Consider the following 21,040-nt stretch of genomic DNA (forward strand, 5'->3'; position numbering starts at 1 on the left):
TAGCTCTGGTTCATTTACTGTAACCGGTTATAGGATTTCACTCTATGTATATATAATAACTTACTAATCCATTTTCCTGTTCATGGACATTTAGATTGTTTCTGCTTTGCTATTAATACAATGCTGCCAAGAACATTCTTGTATGCATCTCCTTTTGAACAGGGTCACTAGAAAAAATGTACTAGATATTGCTAAATAACTCTCCAAAGTAGTTAGATCATCTTCTTTTATTTAAACTTGGGTCAGCAGACAGAAGATAATGCATTGTCAATTATACCCATTTCCAGTGGAGAGGTATTAATTCACCCTTTCTCACTCAAGAGACTGAAATTTTGCATTTATATCATTATTTACAAAGGTCATTAAATTATAACACTTATTAACTCTGAAATTAAACTTAAGAACTTTCTTAAAATTGTCAGTAAAACATTGCAAAAGCATAGATTCACACTAACTTAAGTTTAACAGTTGTGACCATTAACAATCTTTAAGGTGAAATAAGAATGCGTCATCTAGGAGCATACAAAGGGGAAGTTTCACTAATCACTTCATTCAAAGTAGATATTCCTCTAAATTAGAGCTTCCCAAAGCATAGTCCCGAGACTTCCAGCACTGGAATCGCATGGTGGGAAGCCCACCCCAGATGTATGAATCATAATTTTGGAGGTGGGGGGATCCCACTGACCAGAAATCTACATTTTTTAACAATCATGCCAGGTGATATGTATGCTCAGTAAAGTTTGAGAAGCACTGCTTTAGTTAATGTGATTTTAAATCCAGTATACCAAAAAAATGAAGTTACCTGAGAATCACGAAGCTGATTATGAAAACGCTGAATTAAATCATTCAATTCTTCATTTAGTTCAGATGTGATACTGACTCCAGATAGGCTACCTGTAGTTTCTGTTACAACTGGAAAGAAAGTTAACAACTTTCATTCAAGCAAATAATTTAATAATTCATTAAAGCAAATAAATAAACAACACTTTAATTTCTGAGAAGCTAAAAATAAATTTGGGGGGAAAAAAGAAATTTTAAAAATCTCAACGTAATTTGAAGCTAGTTAACCCTCAGATTTATCTGCCAACCAATCATTTTATAAGTTTCCATCTAACCTGAAAATAAAGGGACACTCACAAAACTCTAGTATAGTCGTTCATCTTTTTCTGTCCCAACATTCAAGGAGGGATACTGCGACATCCCAATTAAGAATAGTGACTCGGGCATCCCTGGTGGCGCAGTGGTTGAGAATCTGCCTGCCAATGCAGGGGACACGGGTTCGAGCCCTGGTCTGGGAAGATCCCACATGCCGCGGAGCAACTAGGCCCATGAGCCACAACTACTGAGCCTGCGCGTCTGGAGCCTGTGCTCCGCAACGGGAGAGGCCGCGATAGTGAGAGGCCCGCGCACCGCGATGAAGAGTGGCCCCCACTCGCCGCAACTAGAGAAAGCCCTCGCACAGAAACAAAGACCCAACACGGCCAAAAATAAAAATAAATAAATAAAAAAAAAAAAAAAAAAAAAAGGAATAGTGACTCAACAGAGTCGGGGTGCGGGAAGGTCCACCAGGTTGGGTTGGAGGCGTGGCGGGCAAAGTGGTTAGTCTGAAAAAGCACAGCTAATTCTGACCAGTCTCAATCCCCACCTCCCCAACAGAATCAATGTTCTAGTACAGAGGCTGGCAAACTTTTTGTAAAGATTCAGATAGTAAACATGTTAGGCTTTGTGGAGATACAGTTCTTGTCTCAACTACCCAACTCTGCCACTGTAGGGCAAAAGCAACTATATACAATACATAAGCAACTACATACAATACATAAACAAATGGACATGGCTGTATTCCATAAAATTTTATTTCAGGCAGTGGGCCAAATCCAGCTGGCTATAGTTTGCTGACCCCTACTGTAGAACAGATAATTTATTGAAGGAGTTGCTTGTGATACAACTCATACTAAAAGACCACAGTTTTTTTCTTCCTAAGGCAGTATTCTGATGACAATTTTCATAATAGTTACTGCTCTGTTACTCAACCACCCCATGCTTATCTTTCCAGCTCTAAAAGAGACAATGACTATAAACTGTGTCTGTTTTGAAGGAAAATATTAGCTTTTTCAATGAGAAATTAGAATTACAGGGTGGGGTAGACTCCCATGTGTCCAGTCCAAATTACTTGGGGGAAAAAAAGCAATTACAGTCTAGATAACACACAACTTGCTAGTTAAATGGTAAAAGGAACACTCTTTCCCATGACAATTATGTTGCCTCTCTTATATACCTAAAGATTAAATACTGTAAGTTTGTCTTTACATCAGTATTCTCCTGCAAAATCTCATAAATGCAAGATAAAATCTGTTTTCAATCATTAACCTAAAATTCTTTTTGAAATAGTACATAAAATAAATTCAAATTTAAACTCCTGTTCATGCTCCTCCTGGTCCTTGTCTCATAATAGTACATTAAAAAAAAAAAAAGAAAGAAAGATTATCTGCTTACTTAAAAATAAAGGTTTATATTCAGAAATAGAAGACCCCTGACCTGGAACTCAAGAAATCTGATTCTACTAAAATTCCATATAAGCCTAGGCAAGTCACGAACTCTGTGTTAGAGTTCCTTCTCTCTAAAGTGAGAATTATAAAAAAAGCCCTGGCGGCTAACCTACAGTTTTGTGGTGATCAAATGAGATGACCTAAGTATAACTATTTGAAATAACATAACTATCACAAGAAAATCTCTGAAATTCGATACTCCAATCTTGAAAAATATTTTAAAAGTTGGTCATTAACCAAACTGTATTTGTCACTGTTAAAGTATTTTGTTTTTTCCTAAATCTAACAGCTAATGATACTTTGAATTTTGCAAGGGAAAAATGGAGATGAAAATTTGCATAATTATTATATACTATACTATATATATTCTATACAACTATATAATTATTACAAAAGAGTAAGTTACTTGCAAGTCATAAAGCTCCTTATGAAAACGCAAAATTAAATTACATATAACAGTGCGCAGAAGGCTGAGCCAGTGGGCTAGGTGTGGACAACACATAAATTGAGTAACAGGGTAACCACAGTAAGGACCTTAAATGGAGAGCCCACAGGAGATAAATTACTATTAGACTGTAATGACAGACTACTAGAAAATATAACTTGGTTTTAAGTTTTAATAAGTAACAATCTGTTTTCAACTTAATGAGAAATTAAACACGTAGGTTTGACAATAACAAGACAAACTATAAAGTTAGACTCAATACTAAAGAATTCAATACATAGGATGGGGAAAGGTTTCTTAAACAAGATCCAAAAATACAAAACTTAAATCACTAAGATGTATACTTTAAATATCTTATAATTTTATTTGTCAATTATACCGCAATAAAGCTGACATTTTTTTAAAAAAAGAATTCAATACAATTTCCATCTAAGTGATACATGGCTATGAGGGAAAGAAGAAGAAAGAAAAGAACATTTCTGAGTCTCAGGAAGACTGGACAGGATATAAATTTAGTTCAAAGGAACTAGTGCATACAATTGGATACCTCACTATTCATGCCAGAAGCCAAAGAAGCTTACATTTATTCACTGCCTCACTTAAGGTTTTAACCCTTCCTTGGCAGGCAAGCAAAGTACAGCAATCCTAGTTAAATAAAGTACAAAAGGCAGAAATAGAAGCAACAAGAGCCCTATAAATTTGAGGTACAAAAACAGAACTACATCCTGTCCCTTTTACCTCTTAAGGGTACTCTCTGATGAAAAGGAGAGCGAGCTGGCTGTCTGCACGGTACAGTATGATGGCCAGGAGTTGTCCCTGCAACCTTTTCTGCATAACCAGAGAAAAGCACAGGACAGGGTAAGCCTCACATGTAGGTTTCTCAACTAGACAACAATCAAGATCTAATTATATAATAACCAGCATCCACCTTGCAATCATATCATTATTTATTGAGCCTTACTTATAAAAACATTCTAAGATGGTGGCATACCAGAATCATCCATCACAGCGATAGCTTGCTCTGCCTTATGCTGCAGAGCAAGAAGAGCAGCTTGTCGTCCCTGCAGAGCTCTCAGTTGCTCCTGCTGCTGTAACATCCTTTTTAATAAATCATGTTGTTTCTTCAAATTTTCTATCTCTTCCATAGGCTCCTGCTGAGGATCTCTGGCCTGAAAAATAAGACCAACAACACTTATATCTTTTAAAATCCATGTTCCTATTTCAACTACCAACGGCAAGGTACATACATAGACAATAAATTAGTATTAAATATACAACCCTAGATACAGACTTGAAAGAAAAAGAAGAAAATGATGACACAGAGACAGCCTGTCATGTTAAGAATTAGGTAGTTAGGTAATTTCAAGGTAGAAGACCATATGCATGTGCTTAGCATGAAGAAGAATTAACAAAAAGAAAATAAAGCAAAAGGCATACAAAAAGGAACACAGGAAGGCCGACACACACACACACACACACACACACACACACACACACACACACACACACACACACACACACACACACACACACAGAATGAGGGATCCAGGCCTTACAGAAAAGGAAGAGCAGATCATACCAGGTTAATGCCCTAAAAGTAGCCCTGGAGAAAGACCAGACTAAAAAATCTTCTGCCCCATTCCTAGAAGTGATGTTTAAAAACCAACAAAACAAAAACAAACCAACTATTTTCTAACTACGGATGGAAATTTTAAAAATATACTTTTTATTTGATTATTTGATGTGAAAGGCTTTAATTTACTTGCATCACTTTATATTAGGATACAGTAAAGAAAAAATATTATCTTTTGCATCAAAGATATCATTACTATTTTTTCTTTTAAAAGATGCTCATTTAATGCTGAGTCTGAGGACATAAATTACTTTGAAATTCCCCCCCAAAAGATAACATTTTGCCTAAAAGAGGAACAGATTAAATAGGTGCCACTTACAAGGAATTATAAAATTTTAAATGTTAATCTTAAAAATATTCAAGTGTAACCCAACCAGAAAAAATAAAGTCAATTAATCAAAGAGAGAAATTTAAATACAACCTGGAAACAATTAATAAGACAAATTATGCATGAACTGTATACCGTAATGGTATTTTTCATCACTGATTTATTTGCCTTTTAAAAAATTTTGTATCTTAAAAGTTTAATGATTTTAGCTAACATTTACATAAAATATTTGTTAACTTAGAAATAGTTAATTTTAAATTTGCATTGCTACCAAATTTTTGTTGGGGATATGGAGACTTTAAATGAAAGATATCCCCTGGCTCTAACCAAAGTTAACAAGGAAAATAAACCTCAGTGCTTTCTTTTCAAAGTAAAAATGCACTGATCTGTTTTCCCTATGTACGTTTGATTCCAAGAAAAATTATGGAGAACACAGATGGCTCCAGAGAAATTCCCTTCTGGGTAACATTCCTTAACAATACTTTGCACAAACCTCTTCCCTTTACCTCCCCAAGTAGCACTCATTAGTATTGTAAACAAGAATGAGTAACTGTGATAACTTGGCAAGCAATAAAAATAATTACATGGCTCAGAATTAAGAACTCAAAGAAAGGAAGCTCAAATAGGAAGTAGAAGACTACAGTTAGAATGTTTGATGTAAGGTATCAGAGAAGCCAGGTCAGTGCTCTATCCTGGACTGGCCAACTAGACTTTATGAACATGGAAGAGAAATAATGTATCTTGGTTAAGCTAGTATTTTACTGGAGAATTTCCAATAAACTAAAGCCATTTTCAAATCAAGTACAATTTACTCAGTTCTCTCCCATCCTATACAAGTGGAGTTACCTAGTTAACATTACATTCATTCCTATGAAAATTCATCTTCTTAGTTCTTGCTCATTTCAAGACTATTTACATCTTGAAAAAATAATTTGAAGGGTGAGAGATAACTATCAATCTGAGATAGGTAGCCATCTCAGATCTGATCCAAATTAATTTCATCAAAGTCACCGGTAAAATATAAAACCAGACCCAATCAGGTACAGATTTCAGTGGAACAACTCAGAGAAATCTCTCCAGATTGACATCAATCAAATACTCCAACAAAGCATCAGCGGTAAATGACTAAGAAAAGAAACATTACACAAATAAGGCTAAAAGTCATCTAGGAAAAAAGAAAACCATCAAGAATGCATTATCTCCATCTAATTCATAATCCTCCCATCTCTCAAAAATAGTTTAGACCTCAAGCTAACCTTAAAGCTATCTAATTTTAAAGAATTTACTAAACAATTTAATATTATGGTTTCTTACCCTTTAAAATGCAAACTTTTAAAAAGAACTTTAATCCTTGTTACTCACATTTATTTGCAAAACTTTGATACTCTAATTATAAAGAATTCTGAACTTCAGATTTTTCACTAATCCAAAGATGAATTCCCAACAATTTTTGAAATTAGTGGAGTTTTATTACTGCTTAATAACTTTTGCATCCACATAAATAACATTTCAGACTAATACTTAGAAAAGATGAACTGAGGGAGGTGGGTGGGAACTACAATCAAATATAAAGAAAGGGAAGATGAGAAAATGGTAATAAAAATACCTGGGGATAAAAACATGGCAAGAAGATGGTGCATGGAATAGAAATCCAAAAAAGGAGGCCAGGACTATACCCATCCTTCAAACACATATTTTCATTTAAATGTTTTGAGTCACTTTCAGTAAGTACATTCTTAGTTTACAAATTAAAAAATAATAATAATAACTTAAGCATGAAATCTCGAGTTGCATACAGGTAACAGATTTCAGAAAACCCTAAGTCTTCCTTTCCTCTACCCAACTGATGTTCTTCCAATAATTCTTCATGGATCCAAATATATTTTTATGGCTGAAAAGTACTTCAGTTAATATGTATTCCAAGTTTTGTCATCTGAAAGGTGAGAAACTGTAAGCCCAGAGAAGATAAAGCTGTGATTTATCCAATATCACAGTGAGGGGAAGTCAGATTCCTAAGTTCTAGGTTAGTGTTTTTTCACATCATACTATCTGCCCCAAAATTACATCCGTAGACTCTGTCTTCTGTATTTAAAACTATCTCTGAAGAAGCATAGTCTGGTTTGGGAGACAAATCTAGCCCACATGAAATAACTAGAAATGATAAAAACAATAGCAAAAAATGGGTAGATGGTATTTTTAAAAGCTTATGAATGCTCTAAGAGCTGAGATTAAGTGTGGGGGGAAAGATGAGTACGGGAAAACAATGAAGGCATGGGTATTCAGGGAAGGCTCTTTTTAAAAATTATGCAAGGTCATCGTGTCTATAAAATATTTCATAAAATGGACTCTGCCCAACTCAAGAATATCAATTATCTCCTATCAAGCTGCAACTCACAAGGTTGCTTTAAGCACTGAACCTCAGTTAAGACACCAACTTTCTTCCCTGGTCTTCTAACAGAATACTACATTTTGAAAGGATGTTAAGGAGGGAATGAAGGCAGGTGGGGAGAACGAAAGATTCTGCATAGCAGAGAAACAATAAAGTCAGTCAGTGGGAATTAGGGTTTTTTCTAAGAAAATGAAATCATTTTATGAACAGAGTACTGATAGAACTACCCTAGGATGGCCCTAAGAATCAAAAGATTAAAAAGAATCAAATTAAAATAAACTCCAGAAAGAAGTTCAAGAGAAAATAATATTTATAAGGACATTATTCAAAGAAACTTAAAAACAGAAAAGTGGTTTTTAAAAGCAAACATAACGCCTTAGGGGAAAAAAGTAAAACTGGAAGACGCTATGCTGTAGTAACTGTCAACTCAAGTTCTGTTTGTCACTATTCAGAAGACTTAAGAAAGGAACATTAAGTTCCAAAGGATCTATTTTCCCCCATTCACTTTCTCTTCTCCAATGCTAGTAGTTTTAAAAATAATCAGCTACTTTACTATTCTGTTGAACTGGGATACCTTTTGCTTAACATTTTATAGTAAGATCACTATAGCTGATTTCAAACTATATCTTCAAACTCTTGTGGGAGAGTGGGGAGACATCCTAATATCTAGAGGTTAAGCTTTGTCATTTTTAAACAGCCACAAAAATATAAAATATGTACATAAGAGAAAGGAAAGCCTAATCCTAGGTAATAAGCTAGTAATAAAACATATGAAATTGGTCTTATCTATACTCAATTATTAAAATAGTACTTTACTCCTGTCAAATGGATATGAGCACTTTTACAAATGCTGTTTTTTTTTCAAACTGTTTTAAGCGGAACTACACAAATAGTTGTCTTTAAACCTTTCCTGAGTGTCTTTATGCAAATCATGGAAAATTAAAAGAACGAACATTTACAGCAAACATTGGAGGAAAAAGTAGCAAAAACATGAGGAAACAAGTCAACTGGATAATTAAAAAAAAAAAGAATGGAAGAAGGGATTTCCAATGGGAAGAAAAATATAAACCAAAAAACACTAAAAATATTGGGTTGGCCAAAAAGTTCGTTTGGGTTTTTCCATAGGATTTTAGGGAAAAACCCAAACGAATTTTTTGGCCAACCCAATATTTCATTCTTAAAAAAACAGGAAAGCAAATAGCTTGCTCTATTTTTTTCTTTCTTTAATGAATGACTACAGGAAATAAGACAAAACTTAAAAGTACCTTCTTAATCCATGAACACAAATATCAGAAACAAAAGGCAACTAATGGTCAAGGTTTAAGAATGTGTTATATTTTGAGTTCTCAACAGCAAAAAAAGGAAAATGGATTAAGTTTCAAGTCCTTTGTTAATACAAATTAAAAACAGCCGCCACACATAATCCATGGAGAGGAGAACAAGAAAGCAGAAAAGGAAAAAACACTAAGGGACAGCATTTTACTAATGCAAATTACAGTACAATTAACCATGTTAACGTACATATTTAAAAGTTAACAGCAACAACAACAGAAAAGCAAATAAAGGAGAGGAAATATGAACAAAAGAGGTGCTCATTTAGAGACTTCCCAAGTTAATATTGTGAAGTATACCTTTGAGGGAAATCCACGTTTTCGGCTATATTTCCTATTAGGCCTCAGTTCCCTGTCATTCTGAGGAGGTCTGTCACCTTTCCCTTTTGGACTTGTTGTAACGTCAATGTCTGAAACCTGTTCTTGTGAAGCTGAATTCCCTAGTTTGTCCTCAATGCACGGCCGAATTCTCAGACTAAAAGATGCCTCCTTTATTAAATAATGTAGCATATTAATTTCTTAACACAAACTCCTGTTTAACATATAAGCCAATCTTGTAAATAAATATAAAAAATTACCAGTCCATCTTTTAGAAAATCAATCCACCCTCCCCCAAGTGGCAATAAAACTTTAAATTAGACTTTTAAATTCCTATAGACTAGACTTCGGGCTTATTATAATTAAGTGAATATCACATCCTAGGCAATAAGCTATACAACAATTGCTGAAGCATATTTCAACATTTATTCTATGTCATTAATTAACTTTCAAAATGTCCTGATTTTATGTTATGAAAGAAATTCTCATCATGGGGAACACGATATACACTAGCATATAAATTATAATAATCATCTATATCATTTCCCACTCCTCTCCAACAGAATTCCTTTACCAACATGCCCCAACCCTTCCACTTCTGCTGGAATGAAATGTGAGAAAGAAATTATTCCCAGCACCACTGTAAATAGAAAAACAATTTCCCCACAGTAGAATCCATTCTTCAACAACCATTTGGATCAAGCCCTCTGAGCATCTCCTGGTGAAAATAATGGAGAGAAAAAAAATTCAAATTTCCTCTTCAAATCAGGAAGGGCAAGGAAGAGAAAGGAGGCAGATAGGAAACTATGCAGGTCAATATTAAAAGGAAACAAGCCCTCAAATTCCTAATGCTGAATGGTACTTTGGAACATACCTCGGAAACAAAAGATACACGGCTATCCTTTCACAAGAAAGGCATTACTGATAACAGTCTTTCAAGTTTACTAATGCATGGTTGTAGGTTTATCTGCTAAAATTAAAATGCTTAAAAGTATACTAGTTTCATACTAACTTCTATGAACTAAGTTTATTTTATAAATCTTTCCTCAAAGTTCTGTAAATTTCTGATTATTTTTCCAAAAGACAGTATTTTGATACATTCCATTTTGCAGAGTCAGAATTTATAGTATTTTTCTCACTGGAATAAATCCCAAAGTAAATGTTACCCTGTCCCATTTTCATCTCAATTTTATCAGTCGTCTGGTTTTGCTTCCGTTCTAAGCTAGCCTGAGAAATGAGAATCCTAACAGCCTTAAAATGGTTCCTCAATGGCAAATGAACTTGGAGACTTTTCCAACAGACGACATGCTAAGCAATGACACTGTACTTATAGCTCTTACATCCACAATGAATTTTAACTTTCCCAATGCTTCTTAAAATGAGTAAAGCTGTGCTTAATGAAACAAACTAGAAAAACCAGGTTTCTGCAAATTGAAGATCAGATATTATTAGATTTAATCAACCATTAAAACTATTTTTAATGCTAATAAATAAAACTTTTAAACTTCCATGTTCAAAAAGAATATATACAGCATTAACAATCTGAGGGTTTCTTCCCTGAGATAAACTTTTCATTAAGGAATGCCTACAAAAATATCATCGTGAAAACCGGGGGAGAACTTTCTATCTTCATTTCCAGCACTTTAATTACTAACAAGCCGCTTACCGTGGTATCTGAAGCCTCAGACTGCACATCTATGTTTAGCGATGTGCTCTCAGCTACAGAACCAGATCCCACGGCTGAATCTACAGTCCGAACATCCTCCTCCTCATTTTCTCTAGCCTGAAATATTTCAGCGGTATAAATCATACAACTATTAAAAAGGGCAATAAAATGTTATAACGGATGGCACGATTTTTTGAAAATATATTAACTCCTCTGGGGTGGCATCAGAATGTCATCAGTACATGTACACTGATGTACTACAAAAATAACTCAATACATTACTTAAAGTGTTCAAAACTTACAAGAATTTTTTGCAGAAATTTCATATATGACTTTTCTTGTTCTTTAAGGTGATCTATTAGATGAGTAAGGCGCTCAACATTAGCAGATCTTTCATTTTTCTCTACAAGATCTTCCCGCATGGAACTAGCTTTAGTAATATAGTCACGAATCTGAACAAGCCTGCTTACAATCTGCAACGGAAATATTTGGGGTGGGGGGGGAATTAAAATTATAGATTTTAATTTCAAATAACCAAAGATACTTCTAGGTTTATTGTGTGAATTCATACATGCAGAAGATCTGAATCAAATTTAGAATTTAATCAAAACATAACAGGCAATACCAACAATTCCAATTACTGTTAACTTAAAAATTTCAAAATGTGTTTTAGTTTCATTACTTGGGAACTTCATTTTATAAAACTGTGCATCAAACTATTATTTATATAAATTTTTCTACTGTTTATATATTTCTTTATAAATAAATTTTAAAAATTAAGATACTTTTGAAAAATAATTTTTTCAAAAGAATTATACCATTTTAAAAAAATTTCTACAGCAATCTATTAATCACATTGCTCCCAATTGCTCTTTACTAAAAATTAGCAATACAACATTTGGCAGATGAACAGAAGTCTTAATTTACCTGACTATGCCATTTCTACAATCATTTTGGTAAAAAGAAATTTACACCACTTTGAGTAAATCTGATAGATTAATGAGGAAGGTCAGAGAAGAACTTTAATTCTACCTAACTAAAATTCCTATGTGCATAACCCAGTATTTTTTTTTAATCTTAATGAATCTACTTTGAGGTTTATGAAAGCAAAGAGCAAAAGAAAGAAGTTTTATCACCTGGCTGCTCTCCATTGCAGGCTCTCCTCTCCCATCTTCTTCAGAGACTTGACAGTTTTGCAAAAGGTCATTACTCAAAGCAGAAGCAAACAACTCTTTACATTGTGCTGGTCCAATCATTTCTCTCTTTTGGGGATTTACAGCAGCATCTTTGCTCTTGTTAGTATTAATCTGCATAGGCAAAAAGTTGAAGGGCTTTCGGTTTTCACTAAGCTGACGTTTGTTGTTAGCAGCTGTTGCTCTACCTTGAGAATCACTTCCAATGCTTCTCTATACATGAAAAAGAAACCAAATCCCACAAACATTAATCTTTCAAAATTAAAAAAAATCCAATGTTCTTAGTTTTACCATCAGATATTGATTCACAAGGTGCATATAAACAGATTTGCTGTAAGATTCAAAACAGCTTCAGACCTACAAAATTCTTTTCATAAAATATCAAAATTCAATTATCACGTCCTAGGCCTCATTCTGTCCAGAGACAATTCAAATGATGAATATGAGCAAGACTAGTCTAAATGAAGCAGTAGGATTATGAATCATATTTATAACTCATATTGCTAGTCATACTTGATCACAGAATATAACATAGGCTTTGAACCCAATGAATCAATGTTAATTAATTAATATGAACATCAACATAAAGATGTGTCAATGTAGGACTTCCCTGGTGGCGCAGTGGTTAAGAATCCACCTATCAATGCAGGGGACACGGGTTTGATCCCTGGGCCAGGAAGATCCCACATGCCGTGGAGCAACTAAGCCCATGTGCCACAACTTCTGAGCCTGCGCTCTAGAGCCCGCGAGCCACAACTACTGAGCCCGCATGCCAAAACTACTGAAACCCGCATGCCCTAGAGTCCGCACTCCTCAACAAGAGAAGCCACCGCAATGAGAAGCCCGCACACCACAAGGAAGAGTAGCCCCCGCTCGCCGCAACCAGAGAAAGACCACACGCAGCAAGGAAGACCCAACGCAGCCAAAAATAAATAAATTCTTTTTTTTTTTTTAATTAATTGATTTATTTATTTATTTTTGGCTGCGTTGGGTCTTCGTTTCTGCGCGAGGGCTCTCTCCGGTTGCGGCGAGCGGGGGCCACTCTTCATCGCAGTGCGCGGGCCTCTCACCATCGCGGCCTCTCTTGCTGCGGGGCACAGGCTCCAGACGCGCAGGCTCAGTAATTGTGGCTCACGGGCCCAGTTGCTCCGCGGCATGTGGGATCTTCCCAGACCAGGGCTCGAACCCATGTCCCCTGCATCGGCAGGCAGACCCTCAACCACTGCGCCACCAGGGAAGCCCAATAAATTCATTTTTAAAAAAAGATGGGTCAGTGTGAAGCACTGTCTGATAAAGTACTCAACTCAGTGCCCGGCATACAGTAAATGTTCAATAATTAACACATAGGTGACTAAATGATATATGATCATCACCATCATACCAGACTTGAATCTACCTTTATGCATATTTGGAAAACTTATCTCTATGAAGTACAGATGTGACAGTAAAATGTTAAGAGTTCATTATCATTTCTACTTGCTTTTAGTTCTAAACTTCATTTCAGTGATTATAAATACAAACAACTGCTTTATTCTAAACTTGAGATAACCCAGCACATCCCACACTTAACCAATGACAAATATTCTAAACTCGATATTCCCTTTTGCTTAAGAGCAATCTTAATCAGTTACTAGCATGCATAATTTAGTTTCAAAATGAAATCATTTAAGTTAGTCATATAGTATAATAATAAAGTCCCAAGAGACTTGTCCTCAGCAAGTTTAGAAATAAGGACTTTATTGCCCTCCAAAGAACACAGTACCATCACAACGGATTAACATTCTTTCCATAGGCACAGAAACTAAGAAAAAGGAAATAAACAGCTCAATTTTATTAAGACAAACTATTTAGTCTATTGCAAATATTTTCCATAGTTATAACTTGATTTTTAAAATAATTTACAAACCTGATCTAAATCACTGAAGTTTATCCGCTGTTTAAGTTTCTCTAATTCTGCCTGCTCGGGAACAGACATCTGCGTCATGTATCTACTATGCGGAAACGTGTGTGGAGTCTTCGTTCTTCGCCTTCCAACTCCTGGCGATGACTCCGGAGAAATATCATTAGTTACCCTTTTATCACTTTCTACACCAAACTTTTTCTTATTCTTTTCTGATGGTCTATTTGCCTTCTTCTGTTGGCCACCCCAATCCTTTAAAAAAAAAGTACAGGCAAAGGTTAATCTGGCCTCTATCAAATCAGGAAAATATTTTGGTACGCTTAAAAATTTTTGGTCTTAAAATTTTAAATGACAAACATTTTTCACATAAATACATAGTCTTAGAGACAATCAGTTACTTGTACTAACCCATTTTCCCTCCACTACACCTAAATTTCAAACTGTGCTGAAATTATAATTATTCAGAAAATAATTACTTTCCTATCATAGGTCATTAACAAATACAAATACCCAAACTCCAAACCTAGCGTCAGTCTGAATATTTTCAAAAGCGTTTTAAAAAATGGTTCCTTACTATTTATAAACTGAATAGTGAAATAAATTATATATACCTTTACTGGCCTCCTTTAAAGTCAGTATATATAGGTAGACAGATCTGGAATCAACCTGTGTTCTAAAGCAATTACTGTTATAGGAAGAAACGCCCCACTGTGTGACCCTAGGCAATTTATTAAACTTCCCAAGATCTCAGTTTCCTAATCTCTAAAATAGTGTCACCTTTAAAATACGATTAAAAATAACATACATAAGGGGAGGGTGGGACAAACTGGGAGATTAGGTTTGACATAAATACACTACCATGTGTAAAATAGATAGCTAGTGAGAACCTGCTGTATTATCACAGGGAGCTCAGCTCGGTGTTCTGTGACGACCTAGATGGGTGGGATGGGGAGGTTGGGAGGGAGGTCCAAGAGGGAGGGGATATAGGTATACATATAGCTGATTCACTTCATTGTACAGCAGAAACTAATACAACATTGTAAAGCAATTATACTCCAATAAAAAAATTTTTTTTAAAGAAAAAAATAACATACATAAAACAGCTAGCACAGCGCCTAGCATATAGTAAGCAATAAATATAACTATTATTATTTTCTATAGGCAACAATGTACTACATGATAAGGTCTGATATGAAATGACAAAAAATGCTTAATATTTTAACTAGAAAACATTTTTATTTACTTAGCTATACTCACATAACGCATTCAACAAAAAGGCTATAAATTCCCACATTATCCATATTGGAAGAGTCTTTTAGTTTTACTTTCGTAAAATCTTTTGGGATAGTTTTCTCTTTTATAATAAAACTCCTTTCTCTACAAACTGTCCCTCCACCCCAATCCATGTGTGGGTGTTCCTGCCAACCTCTTGTTCTACTTACCCCACCCAATCCTGGCCATAGATGACTGGAAAAGAGATGCATATCTAATCCAAATTGGGATAATCATATGTTAAAATTTCAAATTGGAACTAAGAGATAACTAGTCAGTATATAATTGCAGCCATAGCTGAAAGCTTTAGAATGAAGGGGCAGCCATAGTATACCACGTGGACCAGAGAGGAGAGAAAACTGGTCTGTGAAAAGAAAGTTGTGTTAAGCAGAGGCACACAGAAGCAAGGAGTCAGCGTAATAAAAAAGTAATTCTTGACAACTTTCTGGTTGCTTTTTCTAGTCCCTTCCTAAAACCCAGCTATATTCCTTTAAGTTGTTTTCCATAAAACATCTTTATATCCTTGTAATAAATCTCCTTTTTGGCTTAAGCTAACTCAAGTTGATATGTTACCTACAAACAAAAATGTCTTCAAGTAATATAACAAATAGCCCAGGGTCATTTAATATCTTGGACAGCAAGAAAAAATGTGTTTTCAAAGAGTTTCAGTGAGTATGACTTGGCTAAGGCAGGGGGAAGCTGCATTCTAACATTAGCAGCCAACGACACACCATCAACAGCAAGACATCCTACCATGTTGTTGAGCCGGTCATCAACACCCTCACTGCTCCAGTCTGGTAAATCCTGATCATTCATGCCTTCTTCAAAAGGACCTCCTCCTGTGGCCATACTGGCTTTTATAATTAATGTTCTGCAAAACAAGCGAAAACTAACTTTCCTAACACATAAAAGCAAATTGTAAATTTAAATAACTCCATGAAGCTTAGCAATATAAAAGGATATCAGAAAAGTTGATTTTATGAAATAAAAGAGGCACTGTCAACTACACATCACAGACGAAATGATTTAGCTGCCATAGGCATAGTACGATTAGCATGCATTAAGTAGCCAAAGTGATGGGGAGGGGAAGGAAAAATCTCAGAATACCCACTGTGTCAGCTGGCTTGCATGCTTTAAGGTTATTCAATTTAATTTATTCAATACAATCCTAAAAGGCAGAGTAATCAGGTAGGAAAAAGTTATTAATAGCTAGAACCAAAACTGCTCCTCGAAAAGAAACTAATACCCCCAAAGACCTGGGCATTTGTTTTGTGTCAAAGATTCAAAGAAGGTAGAACTGCTCTGCATGGAACATGAAGAAAGGTTTGGTCTTAATGGGAAGGTAATGGTAAGCAAGATGAAAAGAAAGCAGCAAGGGAGAAACAGGACCAGGTAGGTGAAATGGCCGATAAAAACCAAGAATACAGTGGCTAAAAACTTTTAAACATAGCAATGTTTCCTGCCCTATTTTAAATTTATTTATTTATTTATTTTATTTTTGGCTGCGTTGGGTCTTCGTTGCTACGCGCGGGCTTTCTCTAGTTGCGGCGAGCAGGGGGCTACTCTTCGTTGAGGCGCCCAGGCTTCGCACTGTGGCGGCTTCTCTCGTTGCGGAGCACGGGCTCTATGAGCGCAGGCTTCAGTAGTTGTGGCACGCAGGCTTCAATAGTTGTGGCTCGCGGACTCTAGAGCGCAGGCTCAATAGTTGTGGCGCATGGGCTTAGCTGCCCCACAGCATGTGGGATCTTCCCAGACCAGGGATCAAACCCATGTACCTTGCATTGGTAGGCGGACTGTTAACCACTGTGCCACCATGGAAGTCCCGCTACTGCCCTATTTTAAATTATATTACTGCTACCTCATACTTTTCCCTAGATCTTGATATAGTCTACTAAAGTCACAAATTCTCCCCACTAAAAAAAAGTGGGGATTTTGTGAAAATCAAGGAAGGTACTAAATTTCACACCTGGGTCAAAGAACTGAGAAATGGAAGAAGCAATAGTACAAGCAAAGGTTCAGAAGCAGAGATGATCATGAGAAAGTAAGATTTCTACATGATCTTGTGGAGGACTTTGTATTTCCACTGGGTGTGGAACTGCTCGGGTTGGAGGGGGACTGAGTGAAAGAGGAGACGGTGAGATAAACTTTATCTGTAAACTTTATCAAGGGGCAGGGTAAGCCATTAGACAGCAGGGTTATAATAGGTTTTTCAGTTTACTAATACTAACATTAACATGCAAAGAAGTCAGATAATTTTGTCAAGGTCATTCAGCTAAAAATGTCATAAAAGAATACAAATCCAAGTTGCTTTGATTCTAAGATCCTAACTTCTCCCACTCACTAGAGTATAATATTAAAAGGATTTTAACCATCCATGACAAGGCAGGATTTATCCCATGGGGATTTGAATGCTAGGATATATATTAGAATAATACATTACATTAAACAGGTTAAATATTATCATCTCAGAATAAAAAGTGATAAAATTCAACACTTAATTTGAAAAAAATCTTAAAAAGTACAAATACATTGGTACTTCCTTACAGGTATGTGTATTTTTATGCTGTTTATTTCAATAGCATTTATTACTTTTAAAAAAAATTTTTATTGAGGTATAGTTGACATACAATATATAATTTTCAAGTGTAAAACATAGCGATTCATAAATTTTAAAGGTTATACTCAATGAGCATATGTTACTTTAAAAATTTTCTAAAGAGTTGAAAAGAAGTATATTTTAAACCAATAGCCAATGATCTTAAAATAAGATATGAAGAATATTCCTATTAAAAGACCAAAACAGGGCTTCCCTGGCAGTCCAGTGGCCAGGACTTCGCCTTCCAAGGCAGGGGGGTGGGGTGGGGTGGGGTGCAGGCTGGATCCCTGGCCGGGGAGCTACGGTCCCACATGCCTCTCAGCCAGAGGACCAAAACATAAAACAGGAGCAACACTGTAACAAATTCAATACAGACTTTAAAAATGGTCCACATCAAAAAAAAAAATTTTAAAAACAATTTTTAAACAAAGACCAAAACACATATTAGTTATTTAGCATTGTTTTGAAATTGTTTCTACAAAATAGAAAAATATGAAACAAATACTAATACTGAAAAGAGAAAAGGTATTCTTAAAGAATATGCATTTTAAAAACCTAGAGAACTTCAAAATATCACAAATAACCAGTTAGAAATATACTGGGTGGAAACGATATCACTTATAACAGTGGCAAAAAAATAAAATTATCTAGGAATAATATAATTTTGCCCTATGTAAAGAAGAATTATTTTTTTAATTGAAGTACAGCTGACTTACAATGTTGTGCTAATTTCTGCTGTACAGCAGAGTGATTCAGTTAAACATATATAAGAAGCACTATTAAACTCTATAAAACAACATAACAGAAGATGTGAATAAGCAGAAAAACAAACTATGTCCCCTAATGAAAAGGCTAAATATTATAAACGAAATACCATTTTTTCTAAATGTATAAACTTAATTAAATACCAAGAAAAATCCCACTGGAATGTTTCTTGGAATTTGACAGAATGATTCTAAAAACCATCTGGAAGAATAAACAAGTAGTTGGAAAAAAAATTATCTGAAAAATAAAAGCAAGAGTTGCAAGAGAGGTCAAGAAAGTAGAAAACTAGTCCCAAGGTGTTCAACCACGTTAAGTATCTATATGGTTATATTAGTACCGTCCAAAAAGAAAATCCTCAAATACACCCAATTCAAAAAATTTAATGACAAAAATTAATTATAGCTAACATCTATTTTGTTCACTATATGCCAAGCACCATGCTAAATATTTTATATGCGTTTATCATTTAATCTTCACAACAATTGTGTGGTATTGGATTATTCAGTGGTTGGGACAATTTGCTAACAATGTTGAAAAAAGTTTATTTAGGGCTTTAACAGGCTTCCTAAACTAGGATTCTTCATCTTAAACACAAACACAGAAGTATGATTTGAGTGACTATTTTCTCAGTTCTCCCAAGGATGGTACATACCCAGTACCATTCCAGACACACAGAAGGGGAACTAATTCACAGTAAAAAACAGATGCCTTAGAGCATTAGAGCTTAATTCCTTCCCAATTGAAAAAGACTGCCTTATATCATAACACCAATATACTATCTAGTAGATTAAAAATAGCAAATACTGATACTCATAAAGAGGTATGCCCAGTGAACTGAAATGACTCATTTAAATGAAACATTTTACAAGTACCTTTTTCTAGATGTACTAATATAATCTGTGATATTAAAGAACAGGAGCTCAAAAAAATACGTAAGCAGTAGAGGTGATAATGATACTTAACATTACTAAAAGCAATTTATCTTAAAATAGAAATTAGAACAGAAAATTAAAATATTTAACAAAAACTTTTACCAATTTTCTTGGTAAAACAGAGTATGTTACATTTTTTTTAAAAAATACTTATTTATTTTATTATTTATTTTGGCTGTGCTGGGTCTTAGTTGCAGCATGTGGGCTCTTAGCTGTGGCATGTGGGATCTAGTTCCCTGACCAGGGATCAAACCCAGGCCCCCTGCATTGAGAATGCGGAGTCTTACGCACTGGACCACCAGGGAAATCCCTTTTTCTTCTTTTTTTAATAGAGTATGTTAACATTTTCTATCAGTTGAGTAATAAGATAAGTTTACTTTAAGATAAATTATTAAGACTATATTCAGACATGTTTTATACTCATTTTTTATTATGATGAATTCCCCCTAAAATGAAGAGCTTTTTCTAAGGATCTATTTATAGGCTAATGACTTTGAACACTATTAACATAAGTTTCTAAAACATGGTTTAAAAGGCACACTCCTATAGAAGTAAAATTATCAGTATGAAGCTAAAGAAATAATTGCATGTGAGTCAATTCTCAGTGTATTAACATTCAGCTGATCTCTCTACGGGAGTAGCTATCTCGCCCTACAAAAGGGATAATACAAAGGCAAGTCATTTCTTTTTTATGTCAACCTCTCTAACCACCTCAAAGTCACCATTAAAACTACAGGTCTCTCTCTACCTCCTAAATTTTATTCTGTAAACACATTAATATAATTATTTATATAGTTTTTGATTATTTTATGATGATTATAAACTATTACTTGTATAGAAAGACTTCCAATAATCAAAAAACTAGGTAGGTAGAGAAGAGGACCAATGTAAGAAAAATTTTTATGGCAGAATCAATAGAACTTGGTGACTGTAATGATGTGGGAGATGAGGCAGGGAGGAAGGAGTTAAAGGATGACTCCCAGGTTTCTAGCTTGAACAACCGGGTATAGGATGATACATTCAAACTAATTTGAAAAGAAACAAGTTTCTGTTGAGAGAAGATGAGTTCAGTTTTAGAAATATTTGAGATGCCTACTGTCCACCAAATTAAATGTCTAGTGGGCAAATACTGATCTCTCAGAAGTGAAATCTAGGCTAGAGAGATTTGCAAATCATCAACTCATAAAAGAACTTAAAATGGAAAAGAAGGCTCAAGGAGAAGATGAAGAGTAAGAGAGGAAGACTGAACCTTGAAAGACACTGATATTTAAGAGAGAAAGGAAAAGAACACTAAGAAGGTACAGAAAGACAGGAGGAAAACGAGAAGAATGTGCTAGAAAGGGGGAGAAGTATATAAAGAAGGAGGGTATGATAAGAATGCCAAATGTTACTCTGTCATATAAGGAAAGCAGTGACAAGTGTACACTTGGATTTAGCAACAAGGGGGTTACTGACAACCTTGGTAAGAATCAATTCCATAACAAAGGCATTTATTGATGGGAAAGGGAAAAAATAAAGGAAGTGATGAGGTGATTTTTTTCAAGGAATCAGTCTGTGAAGGAAAGCAGGTGGAGATGGAAAGTTTCCTTAAAAGGAAGGTATCTTGAGCACATTTAAAATTTGTCGGGATAGAGCTCACAGAGGGAGATAATGAAGATGCAAAAGACAAAGGAGATAAATTGTGTGGTCTCTGAAAAACCAGGAGCAGCTGGGATCCAGGGTGTAA

At 35.1% G+C, this 21,040-nt stretch overlaps 1 protein-coding gene across 28 annotated transcripts in view; it reads right to left on the reverse strand.

The window, feature by feature from the left end:
• The window catches only part of PCM1 (pericentriolar material 1), an 88,395-nt gene that overhangs the window by 61,400 nt on the left and 5,955 nt on the right, over positions 1-21,040 (reverse strand). For 9 of the 28 annotated variants that reach the window (XM_068532348.1, XM_068532342.1, XM_068532341.1 and 6 more), the window contains exons 3-8: positions 15,775-15,892; positions 13,756-14,001; positions 11,793-12,062; positions 10,959-11,129; positions 3,983-4,160; positions 803-912 (exon numbers count right to left, since the gene is read on the reverse strand). In XM_068532348.1, the coding sequence (XP_068388449.1) occupies positions 803-912; positions 3,983-4,160; positions 10,959-11,129; positions 11,793-12,062; positions 13,756-14,001; positions 15,775-15,870 (1,071 nt within the window). In that variant the 5' untranslated portion in view covers positions 15,871-15,892. Of the gene's footprint in view, positions 1-802; positions 913-3,729; positions 3,820-3,982; positions 4,161-8,972; positions 9,162-10,656; positions 10,774-10,958; positions 11,130-11,792; positions 12,063-13,755; positions 14,002-15,774; positions 15,893-21,040 lie in introns of all 28 variants that reach the window. The other 19 variants (XM_068532325.1, XM_068532333.1, XM_068532328.1 and 16 more) reach the window with 7 other exon arrangements.

Source organism: Eschrichtius robustus, chromosome 21, assembly GCF_028021215.1.
Source record: "Eschrichtius robustus isolate mEscRob2 chromosome 21, mEscRob2.pri, whole genome shotgun sequence".
In the NCBI taxonomy this organism is placed as follows: domain Eukaryota; kingdom Metazoa; phylum Chordata; class Mammalia; order Artiodactyla; family Eschrichtiidae; genus Eschrichtius; species Eschrichtius robustus.